Source organism: Vipera berus, assembly GCF_964194415.1.
Source record: "Vipera berus genome assembly, chromosome: 1".
NCBI lineage: Eukaryota > Metazoa > Chordata > Lepidosauria > Squamata > Viperidae > Vipera > Vipera berus.
In genome coordinates this window covers 158,992,186-159,017,618 of record NC_138202.1, presented here as the reverse complement: position 1 = coordinate 159,017,618, position 25,433 = coordinate 158,992,186, and the positions used below count along the sequence as shown (strand labels likewise).

Here is a 25,433-nt window from a genome sequence, read left to right as displayed (position 1 = left end):
GCTCAGTGTCTAGAAGATATTGGTTCTTATTCTGAAGTCGGGAGATGAGCCTATAGTTGTAATGGAGCAATAGATGCCACCAATTTTAATGGGCTCGGCCCTTTTGCAAAGATTGCAAATCACTGAACTGCCGTAACATTAGTATACATCCTGATCACGAAACAACTGTAGAAACTGATTTATGAGTGGGTGGGAGCATGAGCAACATAGCTTTTTTGTGTTTTTTTGGCCAGGTATCCTCTATTTGTAAATAGTTCTCTTTTTGTAAAGTACACATTGTAGAATGTTAGTCAGCAGTGGCCAAAAAAATCAAATGTAGTCTGGTCCCACATTTTATTAAAAAGCATTAAAAGGCATTGTGTGTGTGTGTGTGTGTGCTACAACTCATTTCACCAGATGTCCTCTCAAATGATGACATGAACTCATGAAAACCTTATGATTTTTAATACATTGCAGGTACTGTAGCAAACGTGCAAAGTTCCAAAACATAATACGTAGGTTTTCCTCATGGAAGATGCTTCCTATCTCTTCCAATTTACAGTCCCAAATTGGACAAAATAACTTCATGTGAGCAGATCTCTGCTGGTTTGGAGCTTTCCCAACCCCCCCTTCCTCCCCCCCCAATCTCTCATTGTTCAGGGTAGCAAAGGGATGCCAAGGATTGTATATAATGGCTTCTGGTTCCCAGGATTCAAGCCCCAACAATTGTTACCTGATGAATTAGTTACAAGAAAGGACGTTGTCTGGTTGTGTTTATAATGCTGCTTCATTCAAGCATCTTCGGGCTCACTATGGTTCCTGTCTTATTTCCGAGCCAAAAAAAAAGTCATGATTTGATGGGAATGAATGAAGTCTCCAAAAAATTGATTGCCAATTGGTCAAATTAACAAGGAGTCTTTTTGTGTTGAGAGGAGGATCATAATGTATACTGAGAACATATTGCAAAAACAGTTTGGGACTCCTTTGGCAGCAGTGCAGTTGATCTCAGCAGGAATTGATGCTCATAAAATAGATTATCAAACTGCTCACCTACAAACAATAGACTTGCAATATGTAAGTACAGTGAATTTTTTTTTAAAAAAAGTTATATAACATATTTGTGAAGATAATTGTCCATGGAAGTTCTTCATGTGGAAGTGAATGGATTAGTACTGAAAAAACCAAATGTTTGCGCTATCTATGTATGTCTAGGTACAGTGATTGTGATAAATCTTTTTTTATTTATACAGGGTTACTTCCACAGCTGATTGGTGTTGCTCCAGAAAAAGCCATAAAGCTTACAGTAAGTCTGTTAAAGATCAACCAAACCCCTTTCCCCTTTTCTTTTTAGAAAGATTTATGGTGTGTGTGTGTGTGTGTGTGTGTATTAAACTTTTATTCAGAAGTTTAATTCATTGGGGCTTCCACTTCTGCAATACACATGCAGAAATTTCCCAAATATTGTAATCTATCTTTGAAAGGAATTGCTTTTGATTTTCAGGTCTTCTTAATGTATTAAATTGTAAGTGAAAACTATGGGAAGCGGCATAATAGTATAAAATGTACCGTATGTTTTTTTATTAGGTCAATGACTTTGTCAGAGATAAATTCACTGAGAGAGATGGTTCCATTGCACTGCCCGCAGAGATCCTTGCAGGAGGCTGTGTAAGTACTAACATTGTAGAAAGGATACCGCTGTCTGCTTTCTGTATTACAGTGACAACTTTTTTCAGTTATTAACTAAGCCATGGGAAGAACTGCTAGAGTTTCAAGGTGAGAACGTACCAATCAGAATTTTCTATTGATGCTACAATTATGCTTAAATAGGATAGGTTCTAGCCATACGTGGACCATTTTTATGCTACAGAGTTAATACTGCTTCAGCCATCGTGCATATGCTATAATAAATACTACTTGCTTTCACAAGGTAGTAAGTCTGGCTAGCCAGTGCCTGCAGGACACCTGGAAATGCTTTCTATTGTAGAGTAATATTGCAACGCACTCTACATAGGGCTGCCCTTGGAGAGTATTTAGACGTTTCAACCGGTACAGAATGCAGCAGAGTGAGCAGCTATGTGTGCTCCTAAGATAGTACATATTATACCTCTACCCTGCAAGCCTCGTGGGTTGCCAGTTTGCTTCCAGGTCCAATACAAGGTGCTGATTTTAACATTTAAAGTCCCTCATGGACAGGACTGTGTCATCTGAGGGACACCTCTCTCAAGATTATACCATCCCAGCCCACTAGATCCAGAAAAGAGGGACATGCTGCTGATACCATCTGCCAGGGACCTAGCTTTGGTGGGTCCCAGATGGCAGACCTTCTTTGCTGTGGCACCTGTCTTAGGAAACATTCTTCACCCCACCCCACCCCAGACCTTAGATGGGCTTCATCCCGTTTAATGTTCTGGAAGTCCCTCAAGACCCGGTTAGGCTATCAAGAGTTCCAGGAACCATAGACTTGTTTAGATGGCTCCCTTATTGAAGTGGCTGTACTCACCCTCCCTCTCTACATATATTTAGCCTTAATCATCTCCATCTTTAATGCTGATTTTTCTATTCTTTTTTTTTATTTTAATTTTTATTTTATTCAAATAAACATAATACAAACATAATACATGTAAGTCTAAATAAAATACAGTATAAAAATGCAAATACTACAGTGCACCCCTACCCCACCCCGGAGACCATTTTTATTACCTATACTTCTTCTCATATAACAACTAACAATATACAATATGTTTCAATTGTGCCCTTATCCCCTGCAAAACAGCATATATTCTTGAGCAGTTTATTCCCTTTGCCTTCCACCAAGACTGTTTTTACAAAATCATCCCATATTTCATTATAATTATTTACTTTAATCATCCCTTTTTAAAATTTGATTTCTGTTGTTAATTTATCATTTATTGCCATATTCCATATTTCATTATACCACTCGTTTCTTTGAATAACCCAATTCCGTCCCCAATATTTAACCATCACTAATCTAGCTGCCATTATCAAATTTACAATCAATTCCTTTTTTTGCTTCATTTATATCTTGTTTTTCCATCAGTAGCGGTAATGCAATCCTCGGTGACATATCTAAATTTACCTTCAAAAGTTCTCTAATTTCCCTAAATACCATGTCCCATATCATTTGTGCACTATCACAATCCCACCACATATGTTTGTATGTTGCAATCTCTTTCTTGCACCTCTAGCAAATATTTGTATGTTTAACATCTATTTGATTTAATTTACGTGGTGTTAGGTACCACCAGGGCTTTTTTTGTCATAGAACTCACCGGAACAGAGTTCCGGCACCTTTTTTCGATAGATTTTCCAGAGTTGCCTTGAATAAATTCCTAATCTTTTAGATACACTAAAAATTGAAGGGTTTTTTTTTCAACTACAAAGGTAAACCTTGTAGGGTAGGCAAGGCAGGTTGTATGATGTGATGAGTTCCGCCCCCCCTTTTTTTTACAAAAAAAGCACTGGGTACCACCTCCATATCACTTTATATCCATTTTCCTTAATATGACATATAACTGACATATTCTAATATACTCTTCTGTTCCAAATATTTTTCCAATCTTTATGTTTGTTTCTCCTAAATCTGTTTCCCAGATTAATTTTAAACCTTTTTGTCTGATCTTCTAGTTTAGTTAATATTCTGTATATTTTCCCAATTCTTTCTTTACCTATATATTCTTCATTTTCCTCACTTTCTTTTATAATCATTTCAAATTTTGTTAACTGTCTATCTTTCACCTCAAATTTTTCTTCCATTTTTATCCATTTCTCTAACTGTATTAAATTCAACCAATTTAATTTAGTATCTGATAAAATATTCTTTAATTGTATTACTGTATATTCTTTGATTTTTAAATTCTTAATGTGTGTTTGTATATATGTATTCTTTTTTACTTACTGTACACTGCCCAGAGTCACTTCTTGTGAGATGGGCGGCTACATAAATTTGATTAATAAATAAATTTGATTGATAAATAAACATGGGGTCTGGATAATAGCTATATTTATATTTATACAGCTTTTACTGCAGAAAGAAGATTAATCGAAGCATCTGTCCCTGTACATGTTTGGTTTCCAAGGTTTATTTTCTCAAGAAGAAATTGACAGTTTTATTGTCAATGAGGGACATGTGCTGACTTTTATGTCCTCTGAGTCTTTCCCATTACCCCACTAAAATCTGGATAGTTGAGAGAATCACAAAGGTTGGAGACTTTTGTCTGAATATATCATTATTAACTCCATGATTGTTCTACAATTAAGACAAACTGGACAAATAATTAGAATCAAATCAGATTATAGCTTGACCTGAACATTCTACAACTTTTGAAGATATGTAATTAAAGCAGGTTTCCCAATGATCGGCAGGTTATAGACCACACACATATAGACAAACACATTTGCATGATTTAAAATACTGTATAAAGCAATTTCTTTCTCTGAGTAGTTGGGGAAAGTATACAAATAAGCCACTGCTGATAGTGAGACTTTCATTTCTACAACCTACAACATTTTATTTATTTTTTTTGGCTGAGCAGTAATTTGTACCATAGCAATTAATGTGCAAATGAGAATGGTTTTGTGATGGCAGATTTCAAAATGAGCAGCAACAACAAAAAGTGATTTAAACCAAAAGAAATACTGTAGTACAAAATAAACATTAAAACCCTAGGAACCTTCTTATGTTAATATTAACATATTTGTAGTACATATCCTTTTCTGCAATAATAATATTTTCTGTAAAAATATTTCTCTTTTCACAGTTTTTGATGCCATGTTTTTAGCCTTTAACTTTTTTAGCCATGCTTTCTCTGATGGAAGTTCTTGAGGAGCACACACAAACAACTATTGGTGAAAGATTTTCTAAGTTGGATGGGAAAGACTTTTAAACATACATACTTAATTCAGTCCTACTGAAATATGTAGGAAATGCAAGTATTTTAGTTTATTGTGGTTTTTGTCATTTATCAGTAACTTTCCAGTGGGACAAGATTTTCCCAGCAGGTTGCAGAACATTTTAACATTTTAACTTTATCTAGCATTTATTTCTTCAAATGTACATTACAAAAGTGTGCAACCTTTGCTTGTTATTTGAAATAGTTGGTGGGACTGCATCCTATACAATTGCTAAGTACAACCTCTGTATCTTTAAATACCTGGATAGTGGTTGTCAAATGTGGCCTCTTTCATCACCAGAATGAAAAAACTAATTGCTGACATGGATGTGTTGTCCCTTCCAAGTATCTTAGAGATAGTAACTCACTGAGGGTTTCATGTAGCCACTGTATTAACTTTTACTTGAGCAGGATGGATTTATACTGCTTTGGCTTGTTATCTAAATTTTGGATGAGAAACCTGTTGACCTTTGTCAGCTGCAATTTCAAGAAGACAGCCTTGAAGTAACACTGCTTTTTGTTTTTCCTGATTATGAGTGGCAGTTCTGTCTTTTAATTGTCCACTTGTAAACCTAAATTTGTGGAAAGAGAACGAGCAAGCTGTCTTTCATTACTATGAGAGAATCTCCATCTGTTCTGGAAGGCCCATTGAACGTCTCTGCCATTATATGCCGGAATCCTTTACATGCTGCAGATAAAAGTATTTCCAAGCTCAGCACATCTGCTAACCCTTTCCCCTTTTGTAATTCTCCTCTAACAACTGGGCACATTGCTGAGGGTAGTGGGGGAAGGAAAGGTCTGCTGAGGTTGTGTGAAGAAATCTGCGCAGTTAAAAGCGGTGTAATTTTTATGGAAATATATGCACATTTAAATTAGACTGGGTTCATATTTTAAAAAAACAGCTTAAAGATGTTTTCAGGTATGCATTCATTAGGATATTTCCCCCCTGCTGTGACTTGAGTTCAGTCACAAATGTTAGCAATTTCATTTTTTGTAATGAAATCTGATAATCAAGGCTCCTAAGTTAATATCATTTTGTACCACAATATGATTCACACTTAGCAAAACCTGTATTAAGCATGTTCTCCATTCCTTCCACCATAATTTGCTATAATTTGCAGACCTGGGAATGGATTGTAAATCCAGCAAAAAAGTTTAAGATATTTCTTAGTTTTCTCTCCCTTTAGCAGATATGCTGAGCTTGGAATTGCTTTTATCTGATTATGGCATCCTGTATGGAAAACATGAAGTAACATCTTCCCAGTTACCAGTTTAATGTTCTCTCCTGGCACTCAAATGGCGGAAGTGAGAAATCAAAAAGTTACAATAGATAGATGATATCTCTATATCTCTATATCTCTATATCTATCTATCTATCTATCTATCTATCTATCTATCTATCTATCTATCTATCTATCTATCTAATCTATCTATCTGAGATAATGGATGGATAGATGAGAGATAGATAGATAGGAGATAGATAGATAAGAGATAGATAGATAGACAGACAGACAGACAGATAGATAGACGTGTGTGTGTGTGCATATTTGATGTATAGCTGGTAATAGACAAGTAAAGTTGGGCAGGGGGTCCTACTTTATATTTTAAAAATGCTCTGCAAGGATATATACCTATGTTTACATGTATCTATGTGCAGTATGCAGTTTACTTACTTACTCATAAAAGCATTAATTACCATATTATAGCAGCTAATGGGATGATCGGCAGTAAAAAAACCACACAGCTAAAACACTATAAGGTTATATTCAATGGGTTCACTTAAGCTAAAACATAATGTGGTTTTTTAAAAAAAATTGGTTTAGCACCGTGGGTGAAGGGAAGATTTTTTAAAAATATTTTTTTAAAAATGGCTGAGTTTCGAATTTCGGAAAGCCTCACAAGAGATGCAGACAAGTAGCTGGAAAGATTTGTGCCTATTCCAAACAACTTGACTCTGCCCTGAAGTGTTTCCTTGTCCCTTTTTTTACTTGAGCCTCTAAAAAAGAGAGAGGGACTTCAGGGCTTGGGGGAGATGGTGGATATAAAAGCCTTGGCTTTGCCGGGGCAGAGACTGGCGAGCACCTAGAAGCCTTGGAAGGAAGTCTGTATTAAGGGGTTCCTTCCTGTGCAGGGGAAAATATGTTATCCTGGGATGGTCTGTGCTGAACAGCAGCAGCAGCAGCAGCAGAGGAGCGGCTGGGAACAGGCCCCCCACTGTCCACCATGCTGTCTCTTGTGGCTGGTGCCTCGGGGGTGGAATTGGAAAGGGCAAGAGGTCTCCTGTTGCGGGGTCACTGGTGCGTTTCCTTCAGCCTCTGGCACGTCGAGAAGTGTCTATGGTGGATCTCAGGCGGCATCTCCTCTCATAACCTTTGCTGTCAGTTCCAGTTCTTTGTCATTTGTTCCTCACGGAGACTTTATTTTTCACGACACGGAGGTTAACTAAGGAAGGCTGGATTGTTCGTAGGCCCGAGCGGTATGAATAACCTCCATTCAGAACTGAGTTTGTCACGTGCAGCCTTAAAAGTTGTCTATCAAGTTTAGGAGTTGCGTTTCATGTGAAAATCGTGAGGTTGAGGCTAGGCATAGGATAGAGAAGGTCCCATTTGAAAGGGGTGGTTTACTCCTGAAGTTATTTACTTCATACTTGCTTTCTATTACAGACTTCAAGCAGGGGCTCTGGACTTCGTAGGCAGTTTTTAATTCAAGCATTGGCAGGAGCCGTGTCTTATCATGCTGAGACCAATATGGCATATTATTCCAGTGCCCGTAGTGTGAATAATATAGACTAGCAACAGTTTAAACGGATGACTGTCTGTTTATACAGGCCAGCTCTTATTCCTGCTGGACCAGGGGGACATGGGGAGGACAGAACAATTACGGAATATTTTTAGGAAGGAAATTTTTTTTTTAAAAAAAACACAAAAAAGAGCCAAAAGCCCAAAAATAAAACACAAAGTGAATAGGCAGGAATTTACAGGCCTCGCAGAATTAAATAAGGCTGTATTTGTTAGGTAAGAATTTTCAGTTCGTTAATTTTGCACAACTCAGCATCTTGTTTTAAAAACTGCAGGTCATTGTTAAAGTTTGTTAATGTACATATATGTATATATGTATGTACAAGAATATATGTATAAATAAAATGACAATAATCAGAGGTAAAGAATTACAGTAATTTCTGTCTGATCAGTGCAAGATTCTTATTGAACAGATCCTAGTTCTACAGAAGTGTCATTTGTTTTGCCTCTCAGATGATCTTCAATGTAAAGAAGTTGAGAAATGTTTTCAATCAGAACAGAAAAATGCTTACTAATTGTGGCCAACTAGAGCACCACAAGTTTTAAGCTGGCGAATACATTTCAGAAAATAACAAAAGGCTTTATTAAAATAGGTGGAGAGGTCCCTTAATCTGTTCTGTTTTGCCAGAAGTGAATCTTATCAAGGGAGAGCCTAAACATATCTCATCCTGGTCTGTTTCTGTGCTTCTGAAGCAAAACTGTCATATGAAATCTTCCTGTAAAATTTGAAATGCAGCTTTGTGAGCGTCTTGGCTTAAAATGCACAACTTAGGAGGAATAGCTCATGCAGCAACATCTTGCGAGGGATAATGCTTCTGTTCTGCTAATGAAATATTAAAAAAAAACAACCCTTGACAGCTGTTAAATTTGTGTCATGTACAGACTAGAAAAATTGGTAAAGTGTGTTTGTTTCTGTCTGTATCTGCCCCTCCTCCCCACACATACAGACATTTCTGTTTTTTATTGTAACAGATGTGGTGATGGAGATGCACCCATTATTCACTATTAAACAGTGAATTTCCAGGGAAAATGGTAAAAAGCTTCACAGGCAAACCTAAGAGTCATGCCACTTATTTAAAATAACAAAATGTCATCTTGATTCAGCTCATCATTAGCTATCAAGTGGATTGGTTAGGTACTGGGGGGAAAAGTCAAGCTACCCTTTTACCCTCCTCATCTTCCATCTGTCATGACAACTACAGAACAGGCAATGCTGGTAGATCAGTTTTTCAGTGAAGGCTGCTGTGATACCTCCTTCCATGCCATGGGTTCCAGAGGGTTGGGGAAACCTCCATGGCAGATTTGGAAAAGTCCAAAGGAAGTTCACTCATGTCACCTTGGATGATGTCCGAGAGAGATGAGTGCATTTTAAATATGGCAAATAACCCATCCAATAGTTTGAAGCACTGTATCAAGAATGTGGTATGTCCTGGAGATGGTTTTTGTGTCCAGCTCCAGAAGGACAGAAAGTTGACATTGGGCTATTCTGCAAGTGCTGGTGCAAGGTTAGGATGCAGTAGTGCAAACTAACTCTGCCCAAAGCCAAGAAGTTCGATCCTGAACGGCTCAAGTTTAACTCAGCCTTCCATTCTTCTGACATCAGTAAAATGAGGACCCAGATGGTTGGGTCCAGTATGCTGACACTGTAACCCGCTTAGAGAGGGCTGCAAAGCACTGTGAAGCAGTATATACTGTAAGTCTAAGTGCTATTGCTATTGCTATCCTCCTTTGTGGTGAGTGGTATTAGCACAGAGGTGGAATACTGGAATATCCAAATCTCACTGAGCGATTGTATGCTTGCTCAATACTAGTTGTGATTGCTTCTGCATCCTTGTTTCCTGGCACTAAAAGAGAAGTTGGCATTATCTAGCAAACTGCCCACTGGAATAGCTGGTAAACCACATATCTAATGTTTCTCCTCTTCCCCACTCCAGGGACTGAATATGGTCTGCTGCATGTAGAGCCCGCAGGCTTGGCTTGCTACCCTTATTAAGCCTGTGATCCAGCCGATACACCACTGCTTACACCCTGCCTTGGGCTTATCTTCAATATTATATGTATACGTGCTGGCTGGAGAACGAAAGCCCACACGTCTAAAAATTGACAAGATGGAGAAACACCGTTACAGATTGAAAGAACTCGCACTAATGCAATTCATATCGTTCTAGTTACTCTTAATTTGATTTACAATGCGGCGACCAATTTAGCTTTTGCAATTTTATCAGCTTGTTGCATTGTTGATTTGGGATAAATCAACTGGAATAACTAAATCGCGTAAATGCTGCTGCAGGTTAATGGAACCAGTTCTTTAAAATAAACACAGGGATCTGAGATGTAGATGGATTTTTTTCCCCTTTTCTATTTGTCCTGCAAAATTAGCCTGATCCTGAATTATAGGCTCTCATTCAAGTTAACAAGGTACATGATATTCCTAGCCACTTCCTCCTAGTGCCATGGTGGCGAACCACGAACCACAGGTGGCATGCTGAGCCTTCTCTGCGGGCACCCGCACCATCGCCCCAGTCCTAGGCCTTCAGCTGGGTTTTATAAAAGCTTTTCGCTTTAGGCCTCTGCTGCCGTGTGCAAAAAAAAAGGTTCAATCAATCAATCAATTTCAACTTCTCATGGGAAAAAAAATCTCGCAAAGTTGGAATTGATAGATTGAGCTTTTTAGTCCCACCCAGTCTGCTGTTACCACCGTGGCCACGCTCACCCAATTGGCCACACCCACCCAATGGGCCACGCCCACCCAATGGGCCATGCCCACACGGCACATGATGATACATAAGTGGGTTTTGGGTTGCAGTTTGGGCACTTGGTCTCTAAAAGGTTCGCCATCACTGTCCTAGTGTATTTGACAGAGTCCGTTGCATCTAAAAGCTCAGGCTTGGCTGCTTGGTGGGCAGTAGCTGACCTTGGGAAGAAGCTGAACTGAGCTGAACTGCCTTTCTTACTGTTTTGCAGGCAGGAGGTTCACAAGTCATCTTCACGAACCCACTAGAGATCGTCAAGATTCGCTTGCAGGTAGCAGGAGAAATAACCACTGGACCCAGAGTTAGCGCCCTCACCGTTCTGAAGGACTTGGGCCTTTTTGGCCTGTATAAGGTATATTCTTTATTGGTTTTGCTTCTTCACTCTCTTATCGTAGGCCAGAGAGCCTGTTGAAAGAAACAGACAATTCTCTTCCCTCCCACCGGAAAGAAACCTTCATGTGTGATGGGGTATAGGGGAATCGTTTCACGTTTGAAAATAATTGTTTTTGGGCACAGGGGTCCATTGCCAAAAAATGAGAGGAAAAAAAATCCACCTGTACAGGTAGTCCTCAATTTACGACTTTTCAGCCTCAGCCTGCCCCTGAGGCACCATATGCTCCAAATAACAGCCACCTTACAACCACAACAGGGAGAATTGAGTTTACGTGGCCAGTTCACTTAATGATCACAATGTCGTAGGACCATAATTCTGGGCTTGATTGTGGTTGTAAGTTGAGGACTACTTGAATATTGGTGGCCAAAGCCGTTGGGGAACGTCGTCTCTGCTTTATTCCGTGTGCACTTTCACCCAAAGCTACAGGGGTAAAATACTGCAGACTGCTGGATCTTGGCACTGCTTTGCTGCTTTCCATTTCTGGGTGGGGAAGAAGGGAGGGAAGAAAGAAAGAAAGAAAGACTCTTTTTGCTTTTCTTTTATATTTGTTGTGCAGCCCCAAATTATTTGAATGTTTCAGTTGTAGCTGTGCTGTCTCTATTGTTGCATTCGCAGCGGGCTACTCTCTTTGTTTCAATATGACGACAGGAAAAGGGTAGCAGAATTTAGCAAGATTCCAATCTTTTAGGAGTTTAAGTGGTAGGATTGTTCTTAATTGAATTTTATTAAAAAAGAAAAAAAATATAGCCAGACCCAAGATGCCCTGTTCTTCTGGAAGATGCTAGACAAGCAGGACTGCTTATTTCCATCATTGTAAATAAAAGGTAATGGAGCAAAAGCTATTCGTTTTCTTACATAAGTGAGGTATTCCTTTGCCCTTCACCAGGGCAAGGGGCTAATATGTAAATTCAATAGATAGTAGCAGCTACGGTTTCTTATAAAATAGAATTTGTTGGTTCTATATAAAATAGAATCTCACATTAGTTCATGGCTTTGTGACAAGAGCACAGGAACATTGCACAGCCACTTCCCTTTCAACTTAAAATTCACGCAGAGACTCTTTTTTTCTTAAGGGCAATTTCAAACAAGATTTCATTGCAATTTGCTTATGTGAATAACTCCTGTTTTACTTGCACGTTATCTGAAATGAGGGTTGCACAGATTCCCAGATGTGCAGCCTACCCCTATCAATAAAGCAGAATATTTGTAGCTCAGGATTGAAATGAGGGGTCCTTGATTTTCTCTGAGCTTGTTTTCTTGCAGATATTGCATTACCCAAACTAGATAATATCATCACTACACTTGATGATGTTACCTAGTTTAGGTAATGAAATATCTGCAACAAAACAACCAAGCTCAGAGAGCACCAAGGACCCCTCAGCCTACCCCTTTCTTAATTGACTTAATGGATTTTGAAGAGGACAGATATGGCCATAGATTGAAAAAAAATGCAATGTGTATCGGCCCAAGCCATCCATAGTTCCTGCTTTGCAGATCTTTCTCCACCAGTTGAGTTTTGGATTTGACTCTAGTGCATTAGAAGAATAATGCACAATCAATCTACATGGATGGGATGCGGGTGGTGGTAATTGGAAGATCTGAAGCAGAGTTTTCATCCCAAATGTTCCTGTGTCAAACAGGGCCCATGTTTGGGATGAATGAATGTGGCAAAAGGTAGCCTCTATCTGGCCTATATTGTCCTCCAATTGGTCTTAGAATGGAATTGTTCTTCTCTCATCTATTTCCATCCAACAAATGACTGAAGATCCTTGAGATCTGTCATCTCAGAATACCCTTAAAAGTTATTTTAGCCAAGAAGGTATTTCCGTTCCTTGCCTTGTCTCAACACAATCGAAGCGCAAAACTTTTTTGGGGTGGGGGATGGGTTTTTTTTACCATTTTTCTACCTTAGTTGTTTGGAACTTTCTTAGTTCTGCAGGAGGAGACTTAAGATCATTGGGTTGGTTTGTTATGTCACAAAGTCATTTTTGCCCAACGCATTCTAGGCACTGTAATAATTTGCACTTCCCATATCCGCTGTGTGCCCTGTTCCCTTGTGATCAGAGGCAGTGAAAATTTCTCCTGTATGAGTGACTGATTCATTCTTTGTTTCTCTTTTCCACGTGACAGGGAGCCAAGGCATGTTTTCTCCGAGACATTCCCTTTTCTGCAATCTATTTTCCTGTCTATGCTCATTGTAAACTGATGCTTGCAGATGAAAATGGCCGTGTGGGAGGGCTTAATCTCCTTACAGCTGGTGCTATTGCAGGTAACTTTGTTGAGTAATTGGCAAATAAGTCCACCCCACCCCCCGCATTCAAATTCTTGGCAACATTTAATATTCATCAGACCACGTGTAGGAAGCTAATATACTATTGTGTTTAACTTAATCCAAATTTGATCACCTTTATTCCTGGTGGGAGGTAGCCTAATTTTGATGATGGCTAATTACATTTGCATAATGTGGATAAACAGCTTAATGCAGCTCAGCAACATGTAGTCAAATTGGGTTGGTGGGTTAGCTGGGATTTGCCCTTGTTTCAAAGCTCTCAGCCTGGGTGACCATTTTTCAAGGCAGTAAGAATAATCTATGGCCTTTTCCTACGTTTGGAACAAAACTCTTAATTTTGGCAGGGTATGCAAAATGAAAGGCCCAATTTAGGCAGTTACAGTTCAGTTTTGGGAAGCTGTGCTCATATTGGTTGGAAGGAGAAACTTAAAATATGTCTGTAAAAGAAGAAAGGAAATTAGTCCTTGATCTTGGTGTGGAAAAAAAACAACATTTATCTATTTGAAGCTTCTCCTCTCCATTCCACTGGCAGGTTCTCATTTAGGCGCATTGCCACTCGGTTAGGAACAATATATTAAGCCAGTTCTTGTTGATCATGTGAGGACCCCTAAGTTTCATATATGGTTACCTAGCAACCTCCTCCTCTCTAAGCCTGTGTGCATACAGCACTCAAACTGATTGAGAGCAAGTGAGGATTGACATTTGCTTGTAGGAATTGCTCTTTAGAATTGGTGCAATCTACTGTGTTGCCAGATTTGTAGTGAGAAATATTCAGAGTGGGGGTGGGGGAGAATGGGGTCCAATCATTTTTCGGCTCATCCTTGTCGAATACAGGTAGTCCTCAACTTATGACCTCAACCGAGTTCAAATTTTCTGTTGCTAAGTGTGACATTTGTTAAGTGAGTTTTGCCCCGTTTTGTGATTTTATTTTTTATTTTTAACCACATTTGTTAAATGAATCGCTGCAGCTGTTAAGTTAGTAAAGTGGTTGTTAAGTGAATCTTGCTTCCCCATTGACTTTGCTTGTCAGAAGGTCACAAAAGGGGATCACATGACTCCAGAACCGTCATAAGAATGAGTCAATCGTTAAGCATCTGACCATGGGGATGCTGCAACAACTGGAAACGTGAAAAAGGGTCATAAGCCACTTTTTTCAACGATGTAACTTTGAATGGTCATTAAGTGAACTGTTGTAAGTCAAGGACTACTTGTACAGTGCTATTTAAAACCTATCAGTGTTGTACAAGGTTATGGGGAGCTCCTCTTTTGTCACAGTTCTGAACGACACTCTGAAGCTATTCTTCTAAAACTTCAATACTTCTCCTGGAGGTATTTTGTATGTACTATTTCTCACTTTTGGTAGTACGTAGACTCAGCTGAAGTCCATTTCTCCCAAAGGTGTGCCTGCTGCTTCTTTGGTGACTCCTGCTGATGTCATCAAGACGAGACTGCAAGTGGCTGCTCGTGCTGGTCAGACAACCTACAGCGGAGTCATTGATTGTTTTGCAAAGATACTTCGGGAAGAAGGGCCTTCTGCTTTTTGGAAGGGAGCTGCAGGCAAGAAAAAGATTTCACATTCTCATCAGTAGAGAACTCATCTGTATTAATGAATGGTATTAAAATTGTGAGAGTAACGGATACAGCCTTGCAGCTGTCTCCCCCTCTGGCAACTTCAGATCCATCTTCATATCTTTATCAGTAGATTGAATGTATAGCCTCATTGGTGGGAGTGAGGTTAGAGATTCTAGTTTTCATAGAACACCATAAAGAGATTTTTCTTTAGTTGTGCTTGTGACTTGCTGATTGATTAGTACTGATTTTACTATTACTAGATAACGTTGGATGTCATATTAATTAAGGAATTAATACATCTGTCTACCTCAGCAGAGGATTAAAAACCACAACCCAGAATAGAAACCTGATAAAATTATGGGAATTGTATTAATCCGCACAGACCAAACAGCAAATCTATCAACAGGATTAATCTCCTGGCTCCAATGCCTGCAGGCACATCCCAGTCTTTAATGCCCATGACATGATGGAATAAGCATAACTGGTACAGACAACCTGCTCAAAAGCCCTACAGCTGTCACCTGTTCTTTGAACAGGAACTGGGAGTCCTTCTGGAATCCCAAAATGTGCGCCAATTTTGTCTGGAGGAGGGCTATCCCCATCAGACATAAAAATGGAAAGTCAAGTCACAGGATTGGGGAGGTCTTAAAACCCACAGCAATTCCATATTGCCAAGGTTAAGCTGAAACCTTTTTTTCCCATCCTAACCTCTGCAGTCTGCAGATACTGGAACAGAACCTCAATAGCATCACTTAATTTGCCTGGGGCAAAGATGCATAATTAGGTATCATCAACATTTGATTTACTTATTTAGAAAAAAATATACATTCAGTTATCTTATACAAAGCTAGGATAGAAGTGAGCATACTGATGACTTTTTGCTGTTTCAATGGATCACTTTCCCCAGGGACTTTTTAGGGAGGAAATAAGAACAGAGTAGTTCCCGAGAATAGTACCTGCCCTGTGTTAATAGCCTCTCTCTGGAGATGCAGACAACCCTACTGGCCTTTCAGTAGGCCATGGAAACGTGACTCTAAAGAGAAGTAAGTCGAACATATGTTATACTCCATTGCTTGTTTATAATATAGGCAGGCATGTCAAACTCGCGACGTCATGTGACGTCGCATGACGTATTGGAGCTTTTTCCCCATTGCCAGCAATGGGGTAGGCGCGGTTTCGTCGTGATATGTCTGGTCCGCGGGCCGGCAGTTTGACACCCCTGATATAGAGGAATGTTTACAGGGACACAAGAGGTTCGGGAGGAATGTGGTTGAATTTTTGTAACAGCTTATATTGTGTTGTTGGCTGGGAGCCCAAATGATTTACACTGTACATTAGAAGCAAGGCAGAATACGGATCTGTGAATAAATGCATGAAAAAACAAAGTAGTTGGGTTTGACATGGGAGATGATCTGAACAATTGCAAAGCATATATAAGTGGCAACCCCTCCCCTCCAAATCTAGAGTGAGTAGAATATTTTTATATGCTTTTTTTTCAAAAAGAGAAATGGGATGGAGAATTTTTCAGACGTACAGATGTATATAAAAATAGTGGCTGATGTGTGATCTGTTGCAAAGAAAGTTTTGCAAGAAGTGACATGACTTTTTTTACGAACATCTGCCCATTTTGTTACATAGAAGAGGAGGATGGGAGAAGTCGGGAGAATGTAAAGCAGCTTGAGTGCAGTGGGTACGAGTAAAAACAAGAAGTGGTAAAAAAATGAATGGGTGCTTGATGAATGTGGATTAAATAAAAAGGTGAATGACCAGTTAAAAAGAAGCATGTTGACGTGACCTGGTTATGTAGAGAAAAAAAAAGTTGAGTGTCAAACAAATATGAGAAGGAAGAGTAAATGTCTTGAGAAGAGGGAAAACATAGGTGGATGGAGTTGTGATTCTCAGGAGAAATGGGGCAGAGAAGTGAGAAATTTGAAGGACAAAAAGTGCACGAAGTGGTTTATGGACAAGGTGACAGCAACTGTGGTTTCAAGGACAGAAAACTGGAGTGGTATTTATGAATGGTGGTCATGTAAATTAAATTTAGATTTTCTCCCCTCTTGTCTGTTTACATTTATTTTGCTAGTTATTTCTTGTTCCTTCTACGCTCTCCATAACGGTGCTTATGAAAGAGGGGAATAATGTTTTCGGTATATTTTATGTGTGTTACATTGAACTCTTCCTTTTCAACAGCCCGAGTGTTCAGATCCTCACCCCAGTTTGGTGTTACTTTAGTGACTTACGAACTTCTGCAGCGCTGGCTCTATGTGGATTTTGGAGGCATGTAAGTATAAGTGATCCTCTAAATTTTAAATGAGATTGATTTATGTACCAGCCCATTACATTTTTTTTTTGCTGATGAAACTCCGTAAATTGTATAGTATTTCTGCCTTTCTTTGTTTTTATAAGTACAGAAAATATCAGGTAAAAGCAATTTGTATCAGAGGGAGCTTTCCCATTCGTACAAAGCAGCAAAGAGTATACAATTAAAGTTTCATGAAACGGTTTTATGAGAATTGGGCCATAGTATGGCAGACTGGCTGGTTCAAACAGGACTGGATTGGATAGAATTTCAAGACAAAATTTGTCCACAGTGTCTGGTTCTGTAGTGCCACAGAGTGAAGTACAACTGTAAAATGGCAATGGTTGAAGAACTTTCATCCTCAAATTCAGTAATTGTACAGTGCTATTGGAATATAAATAGAACCTTTACAAAAATGGATAAATAGCAGGATAATAAATAGAGTAACTACTACCCAGTGTACTTTCTAATCACAGGAAATGGTTAGAGCTATTTACATCCAACACTAAATACACTCCCAAAAAACCTTGCAGGACAAGCTGCTGTATACAAAGAAGGAAGCAAACCCCACACTCATGAGGTTACCTAGCTGGATATTGAGACATCTGCAAGCAAACAAGCTCAGAGTACCAAGGGCTCCATAAAATTAAAACGTTTTTATTCCTATTTCGCGCAAAAAGACATAAAAATCCCAGGCAGTCTGATAGTGCAGAAAAGAAAAGGAAATTGATTGAAGTTTGCTTAATTTATTCCTGCTTTTCTTGCCTGGGTTACTGAGACGGAGACCAGCATTCTCCTGATGGGACCTACTAAGGTGTTGTATGTTGACAGGAGGGTCAACGGTCCTTCTACTCAAGAAAGAGCTTTTTTTCCAAGTTCCAGGCAGTTTGGGCTTAGTTTAGAAGAGATGACTGTCTGGGACAGGGGTAGGCAACCTTGGCTCTTTTATGACTCGTGGACTTCAACTCCCAGAATTCCTGAGCCAGCCATGCTGAGGGGAAAGGGAGAGGTTTCCATGCTGAGCCATGTGGGCTCAGGAATTCTGGGAGTTGAAGTCCACGAGTCATAAAAAGAGCCAAGGTTGTCTACCTCTGGTCTGGGATGACAAGTGAGTAGACTTGAATTGGGAGAAGTGAAAACATCTTGTGTGGAAGTGTCCCAAGGCGGATGATTTTATTTTTTTATTACCAAGATGGATACTAATCAAATGTAGCAGTCACTGCACAGCCCTAATTTTAATGCACGTGCATGTCTGTGTGTGTGTGCAAACACACAGATAAGTTAAAGCCGCAGGCCATAGTTAAGGAGAAACAGGATTAAATCCAGAAAATAGTGACCAGAAATATGTTAGATAGAAGCCAAAGTATGTGCTTTATAATAGATTTAGGAATACCAAAACTCTTTCAGACACCCTTTGCGGCCTTAATGTTTAACCATCTGTTCAAAATAGTGCTTCTTGGAAAAAAGAAACACTTTTTAACATTTGGCCGGATCATACATAGATTAGCATGGCTATGAATTTCTAAGGGAAGAATCACCTGCCCTGGATTTACTTACACCTTAGTCCCAATAGTTGCTATGTAAAAGAATGGTGATAAGCATGTGATCAGATACATACCTGGTGAACAAGCCATAAGCATAAAACTTAGCAGTGAGAAAAAATGGATTCAAATTATTGGTTTTGGTGCTATTAAGTCATGGTTAATTAATTAGATACAGTATTTGTGAGCCAAGCCCGTTGTTGTCAGTGAACCAGGATTAAAGCAGAACATGCTGTAACACAGTTATGCTAACAGTAGCTGAATGTGGCTAATGTTTGCTTGTTTGTCTCTTACTAGCAAGCCCTCCGGCTCAGAACCACATCCCAAGTCTCGAATTTCAGGCCTTCCTCCCGTTAATCCTGATCACCTTGGTGGATATCGGCTTGCCACAGCTACTTTTGCTGGAATTGAAAACAAATTTGGGCTTTCTCTTCCAAAGTTTCGAGCAGCGAGTGCCACTCCTGTGCAAACCAAAGCAGCAGCTTGAATCCTGGGGCTGACATTTTTACCAGGCAAACGTGGCCGCAAAGGACAAATCCAAGAACAGTCCTTGGCTCTCCAGCCAGCTGCATGACACTTTACTGAACAGAGACAGAACACTGAATCATTGCTTTTTTCTATACAAAGATACAATTGCTGTTCGCCCACAGGAAATTGATTTGGGCTTTATGATCAAGTCATCGATCTTTTCTCTTCTTCTGATGGCTTGAATTAGTAACCAGGGCTTGGCTTTGCACAGCTTGCACTCCATGTTACTGTACATATTGTACATCTTTGTACAGAGACATAATTATGGCATTGAGATTGCAGTTGCATTTCTAGAAACAGATGTTGCAGTTCTAAATAGTTTGAAATGTACAGACTGTTTTGAAAGTGTTTTACTAAAAATCATGTGACAATAAAATGTATTTAAAACCAGAACCCTGTAGTGTCTTTTCCTTGACAGTGAATCTTTAAGAGACCAAGTTTTAAAGAATATAAAATTAACCTGTCAACGTTGCTCTTCAGTAATGTTCTAATACTCTGGTGTTTTAAGTTTTTTTTTAACTTCCTTATATACGTATGTGTACAATTTTTAAAAAGCCCAGAGAAGTTGAAGAATTAGTAATGTCTCTGTCCTCCCCATTATAGACTGAGGGGGGAAAAATGCAGCATGTTTTTAAGACCTGGAAATGGGGTCTCATTGTTTTGCCAGTAATTAAGTGAATGCAAGGAGAGCTACTTAATGATGAAGCCATGGCAATATGCAAGGGCAACAGAATTTCAGGCAAGCTACCCACGTGACTATTTCCTTCTTAATTGGCGGCTTATCTACAAAGGAACTCTGCTATACACCCATAACCTCCTATATGCATATATATAGCTTTCAAAAAATAGTGAACATTAGAATAGAAAGTGCTAGATAAAAAAATGCAAGACTTTCTTGGAATCAGGTTCTCTATCTTTGGGAGATCAATACCAAGGTAATGAACCATCAACAGTTCAATAGAGCTGGTTAAAATCTATACTCACTCAGATGCCTGATCCAGACCTCAGGCAGATGCGATAAACCCATCAAAATAGAGGCGCCATTCCCAACAGCCAATTAATAGATACCTCCAAGGAAACTTGCAATCACCACCAACTGCCCTCAAGTTCAGGTCTTACACAAACTGTACAGCCCCTCCCTCCCCCCACTTCTGAATTGTTGCACTAAGGAAGCCTCATCGGGAAATGGGGCAAAAATGCCTGCAAAAACCTCAAACGCATCCCAGAGGCTGGAGAACCTGGTTGCCAATACGTGCAACAAAGCTGATTTATCACTATTCCCAGAAATCCACATGAATGGAAGACTCTTTACAAAATCATTTTTAAAATATTTTGTCTGTTATAGACAATATTTTGTATCTATGCGAATCATTTTAAAGGCGCCAGCTGAACAAGACAATCCCGTGTCCTACTCTGAAGTAAGCCACTTTTTAAAAACGACACCGATGACTGCAGAGTGCCTCGTGATGCCATGATGGGAGAAACAGGATTGAAATATTCAGCCTTCTATATATGGTGGCAAATAAGGCAAGAATTTTAAGGGTCAAAATCCACCAAAAAATTGGTCTGGGCTTATCTGTGAGTATGTATAGTAGGTTGTTCCCTTAGCTTCTTTAAAGTACCATATATGTCTTATATACTTGCAGGTACTCTAATCTGTGGATAAGCAGATCCTCAAACAAATGCCATGAAAAAAGGAAGGCACCAACTGCTGATAAGCCAATTGTGAAAATTAAATCATACAAAAACTTTCAGGGTAGGCTTATCCATGAATGCTATTTTTTTCATACCACCACACTTGGGTTAAAAATGTCAGTCAGCAAATCTGCCAATGGGCTTATCTATGAGTATATACAGTTTTTCTCCAATATGCATTAACTTATTTTACCCACCCTACCCCACCCCCAAACATATCCCTGAAATATGCCATTTTACTCAATTAAAGCGGCACAAACCAGGTACATCTGAAAAAAGGAATGGGAAAAAGGTTTGCATGTGACATTAAAGTCACAGGTTGGCCATCCATTCTAAGCAACTACATGTAAAAGCCTGTAAGCAGTTATTTCAGAAGCAATTAAAATTACAAATGAAAAAAAATCTTATTGCATAGAAGGACAGTAACTGGCATTTATAAACAATCAAACTACCATCGATGGCAAAATCAACTTTACAGCAATGCAAAATCTTACTTTATGGCCAATTTGCTGGTTAGTTTACAAAACGTTACAACTGTAGTAAAAAACTTTATTTGAAGCTTTATTTTTAATATTTCCACATGAAATCTAGAGTGAATTTGAAATCAGAGAATTTGTTCTATTCCTAGTTACATGAGATTGTTGTGAGTTTACCACACAAAAATGAAGTGCTGCCTCTTACGTTCTAGAAAAGTGCCCAGAGAAATTACAGATTATCCTGTAGTCAAAGGATTTCAAAAAGATTTCATTTTTTTTCTTTTTAGGCAGAATTATGCAAGCTATCTCCAATTCAACAATTTAAGCTGAAGTCTTAAACCTAAAAATCACTTGTACTCTTTTTATTATAAATAGAAAGTACATTTTTAGTTTCCTTTTCCTTACAAATCTCCTTGCATGACTTAAGATGTAACACAATTCTATTTAAAAAAATCAAGTCTTTAAATGGATATGTATGATAAAAACATCATGTATTTTATTTATAAAGAATCCTTATTAACTACAAAGAATTAACAAAAAAATCCAAGGTGTTTTAGAAATTTTCCATTAATTAAAAAAAAAGATTACTTTTATTCCTTTACATGATCTACCACCATGGAGCCTACAATTAGGATAAAGGTTACTGTGAACAGATACATGTGAAACTCTAAGCAGTTCCATAATCTTTTCCCCTCAGACATAGGTTTACATAACTTACTTACCGTAAATGCCATTGAAAGTTGGACAGCCTAAGTACTTTAAATATACAACGTAAGTAGTGTTTCAACAGAAGATATGACTTGCCAAGTTAGGATGAATATTAATATATGCAGAATAGATTAATATGTGATTTAGCTTTTAAAAAGCAACTTCACAAGATCTGCTTCAGTAATCTTCACATACTTGTCAAATCCAGAGTATACTGCATGTTTTCACTTTCAAGTTGCTGCTGCAGACTAGAACATGCTACTACATTGAAGCTTTTTTTAGCTCATTCCCAAATTCCACTGCTAGAATCCACTGTAAAATTTTACGAAGGAATTCGAGTTGCCGCTTCCTCTTCTGCATCAGCTCTGCTTGCATTAATTTCGGCTAATGTCCGACCAAAACGTGTCCACTCATCACTTCGGGGAACAGCAATTTGCTGTGGAGAAATAGTTACACTGGAGGTATTAGTAAACATATGAATATGCTGATTTTTTTTTAAAAAAAACCTTCATTAGCTTGTATCCAAAATCTAGAATTGAAACAAACATACATTTCTAGGTTCCCTGAATTTTTATGTATATGCAAAATGTCTTTCAACATGAAGAGTAGGCTCCATCTCCATTAAAATGAAGAAATCACAGTGAGCAAAGATCTAGGTCAGGGCTTTTCAACCTTTTCACCCATTGTACCACTTTTAGGATATGGCAACATCCGAGTATCACCAGTCACCTAGCAAGGTGTCAAAAACTTGATGACCAAAAAAAAAAGGGAAAAAAAGTGATGAAGTACAGGAAGTCCTCGACTTACAACAGTTCGCTTAGTGACTGTTTGAAGTTACAATGCCACTGAAAAAAGTGCCCCCTAAGCCACAGCCAAGCAAGACACCTGCCTGCCCACCTGGCGGCGCTCTTCCTCCTGTCCGAGGTTTTCATTGTTGTGAGAATTTCTGTTGAGGATTGGCAGCGGGGGTGGGGTGTTTTGTTTTTATTCCCTCCCCCCCTCTTCAGGGTGGTTGCAGCAGGTTTTGGTCACTTCACATGACCCTGGGACACTGACCGTCATAAATATGAATCAGTTGCCAAGCATCTGAATGTAAATCACAAGACCCTGGAGATGTTGCAACATTCCAGCTGATCGGCGCTTCTGGGCTCAGCAGAAGCAACGGGATCAGCGCTGAGCTCCAGCCGGAGCCTGTCGCTGATCCTGGTGCTTCTGCTGAGCCCTGACAGCCCTGCAGCTCCAGCCGTTTCTCGCTCAGGCTTGTGGGGTGCTGCCACCGGTTCAGCTCATTCCCCTCCCTGGCTACTTTTCTAGGATGGTCGCATACCACCTGCCAGGTGCCAATGTACCACAGGTGGTACCCGTACCACTGGTTGAAAAGCCCTGATCTAGGTAGTAGCATCTAGCCAGAGTCTAATTGGACGTAAACTGTTCATAGGGTGAGGATAATATATTTCACGTTCTTCTGTTTTCTAGCAGAATTGTACTTCCAATCTGCTGTTCTACTGTTTGGCAAGACCAGATGTAGGAAAAAAGCAATTCGGAAGCTATTTACTTGTCTGAACCTAAGCCACACCTACTAGTTTGAATAACTTTGACAGCCCTGGAGAAGTTCCCCTAACTCAAATATAAAGGATTCTGAAGTGAATCAAAAGCAGTCACTCTTTGGCCTTCTGACCTAAACCCAGTTGCAAACTGTATGCAGTAGCTCTCCCTTTCATATTCTCTCTTTTAAAGGAGCTGGATACAAACAACTTTTTACATTATTTTGCAACATGGAAAATTCTGAATAACTTCCTACAATCTTTTCTGCAAAAAAGTTTGTAATTTGATAGTCCTGCCTACTGTTGCCATCTGATGACTACAAAATGCTTGCCCCTATAATAAAACAAGAATGGTGGATGAGCAGCTGCATTATGGGAAACTGGGTTGGGCAGTAGTCTCCCAGAAATGGGAAAGTTTGAAGCAATTTTAGGCTGCTTCACAAAACTATATTCATCATAATTTCTTCAAATTTTCATCTTCACAAGCACACCCACTCATACTTAAATCTGCCCAAGCTTTAAACAGAGAGACACTTACTAAATTGAAACAAAAACATGACTCCTGTGCACTCTTTATTATTGAAGCAAAACAAAATAAGTTAGAAAATTACCTACCTCTCCCACATCATAAATTACTATTTGTCCTTCGGAATCTCCCACAGCAATCTCACGTCCTGAATTTGTCCATCTTACATGATTAAGGGCTGGATTTCCATCCACGATAATACTCGCTGTTGGCACCTACCCCAGTTCAAACAATAATGCTTCGTCATGATTTATACCCTCTTTGGAATTTTGCTAGAGTTGTCACAAATATTCAGAGGATAATATGACCATTAAAGTTATCTAGCTGTCCCTTATCCTAACACAACAGAGAAGGAAATATTTTACCTTTAACAATATAAATCTCTCTGATATACCCACACAAGGCCCAATGGAAGATGGATTTAGTAATGATAGGAATTAGAGCACCAAGCCTTCAAAGATGACAGCTCCAAGTTACTGAGTTCTTCCTTGCTTGGAAAAAAAAACCTTGCCTGGATATGCTGAGTTTGAATTACACTGGAAAAATTACTTTATTATAGGTAATCCTCTTCCACTCAAGCACATCATAGTGAGCGAAGCTGATTGCTGCACAAAAGTAGTACTAAATATACCCAGAGTCCGATGCTTTAAAGCATTCAGCGAGAACATCCCGGCTAGGTTTTGCTCAGGGCTCAGCAACTGATAGCACTGCCTTCTTTAGCTATACAAGGAATACCAGCCTCATAGAGCTTTTCTGTTTCAACTGTTTGTTAGAATGATACAATGTGCACTGTGTCTGAGGCACAAAGAACCTGTATGCCTGCCAGATCACAAAAAAAGCCCTGGTTTTACCCTATGCTAGAGTTAGATGAAACAATGTCATGGCATATTCCTACCAGCATAAGCCACATGTACTGTCATTCATTTTCTGGTCAATTAAAACATATTATTAATTTTATTAATCAAATTTATATAGCTGTCCAACTCACCAAGGGAGACTCTAGATGCAACAATAGATAAAAAAATATCAAAATAGAGAATATATATATATATATATATACACACACACACATATATATCTACGAAAACACACACACACACACACACACACACACACACACACACACACACACACACACATATATATATATATATATATATATATATATATATATATATATATATATATATATATATATATATTAGTATTAAATACCTAAGAAACAAAATGCAATCGAAGTGAAGGGAGAATAAAATAATGCCCCCCTCACAATGGAGCCATCTAACCAAATCTCCGTTTCTGTAGAAGACCCAGACCAAGTCACATAACCACGTCTCGAGGATCTTACAGAATATCAAAAGGAATGGGGCCAATCTAATTTGGGAGGGGGGGAGAATGTTCCAGAAGATGGGCACTACAA

The 25,433-nt window shown here is 39.0% G+C and overlaps 2 protein-coding genes and 1 long non-coding RNA gene across 7 annotated transcripts in view; 1 reads left to right on the top strand and 2 right to left on the bottom strand.

Moving 5' to 3' along the window:
- The window catches only part of SLC25A12 (solute carrier family 25 member 12), a 59,007-nt gene extending 39,199 nt beyond the window's left edge, over window positions 1–19,808 (top strand). The window contains exons 12-18 of one of the 2 annotated variants that reach the window (XM_081314543.1): window positions 1,230–1,282; window positions 1,564–1,644; window positions 10,652–10,792; window positions 12,965–13,103; window positions 14,523–14,681; window positions 16,887–16,977; window positions 18,834–19,808. In XM_081314543.1, the coding sequence (XP_081170669.1) occupies window positions 1,230–1,282; window positions 1,564–1,644; window positions 10,652–10,792; window positions 12,965–13,103; window positions 14,523–14,681; window positions 16,887–16,977; window positions 18,834–19,023 (854 nt within the window). In that variant the 3' untranslated portion in view covers window positions 19,024–19,808. The remainder of the gene's footprint in view (window positions 1–1,229; window positions 1,283–1,563; window positions 1,645–10,651; window positions 10,793–12,964; window positions 13,104–14,522; window positions 14,682–16,886; window positions 16,978–18,833) is intronic. The other variant, XM_081314544.1, reaches the window with a different exon arrangement.
- LOC308660291 lies at window positions 10,023–10,658 on the bottom strand. The gene is made up of 2 exons (XR_014024694.1): window positions 10,163–10,658; window positions 10,023–10,118 (listed from the first exon to the last, which is right to left on the bottom strand). It is a non-coding gene; the product is annotated as an uncharacterized lncRNA (long non-coding RNA).
- A 1,901-nt stretch (window positions 19,809–21,709) lies between the features above and the next one.
- DYNC1I2 (dynein cytoplasmic 1 intermediate chain 2) overlaps window positions 21,710–25,433 on the bottom strand; it is a 43,368-nt gene continuing 39,644 nt past the window's right edge. For all 4 annotated transcript variants that reach the window (XM_081314545.1, XM_081314547.1, XM_081314546.1 and 1 more), the window contains 2 exons: window positions 24,103–24,228; window positions 21,710–22,379 (listed from right to left, as the gene is read on the bottom strand). In XM_081314545.1, coding sequence (XP_081170671.1) covers window positions 22,266–22,379; window positions 24,103–24,228 — 240 coding nt within the window. In that variant the 3' untranslated portion in view covers window positions 21,710–22,265. The remainder of the gene's footprint in view (window positions 22,380–24,102; window positions 24,229–25,433) is intronic.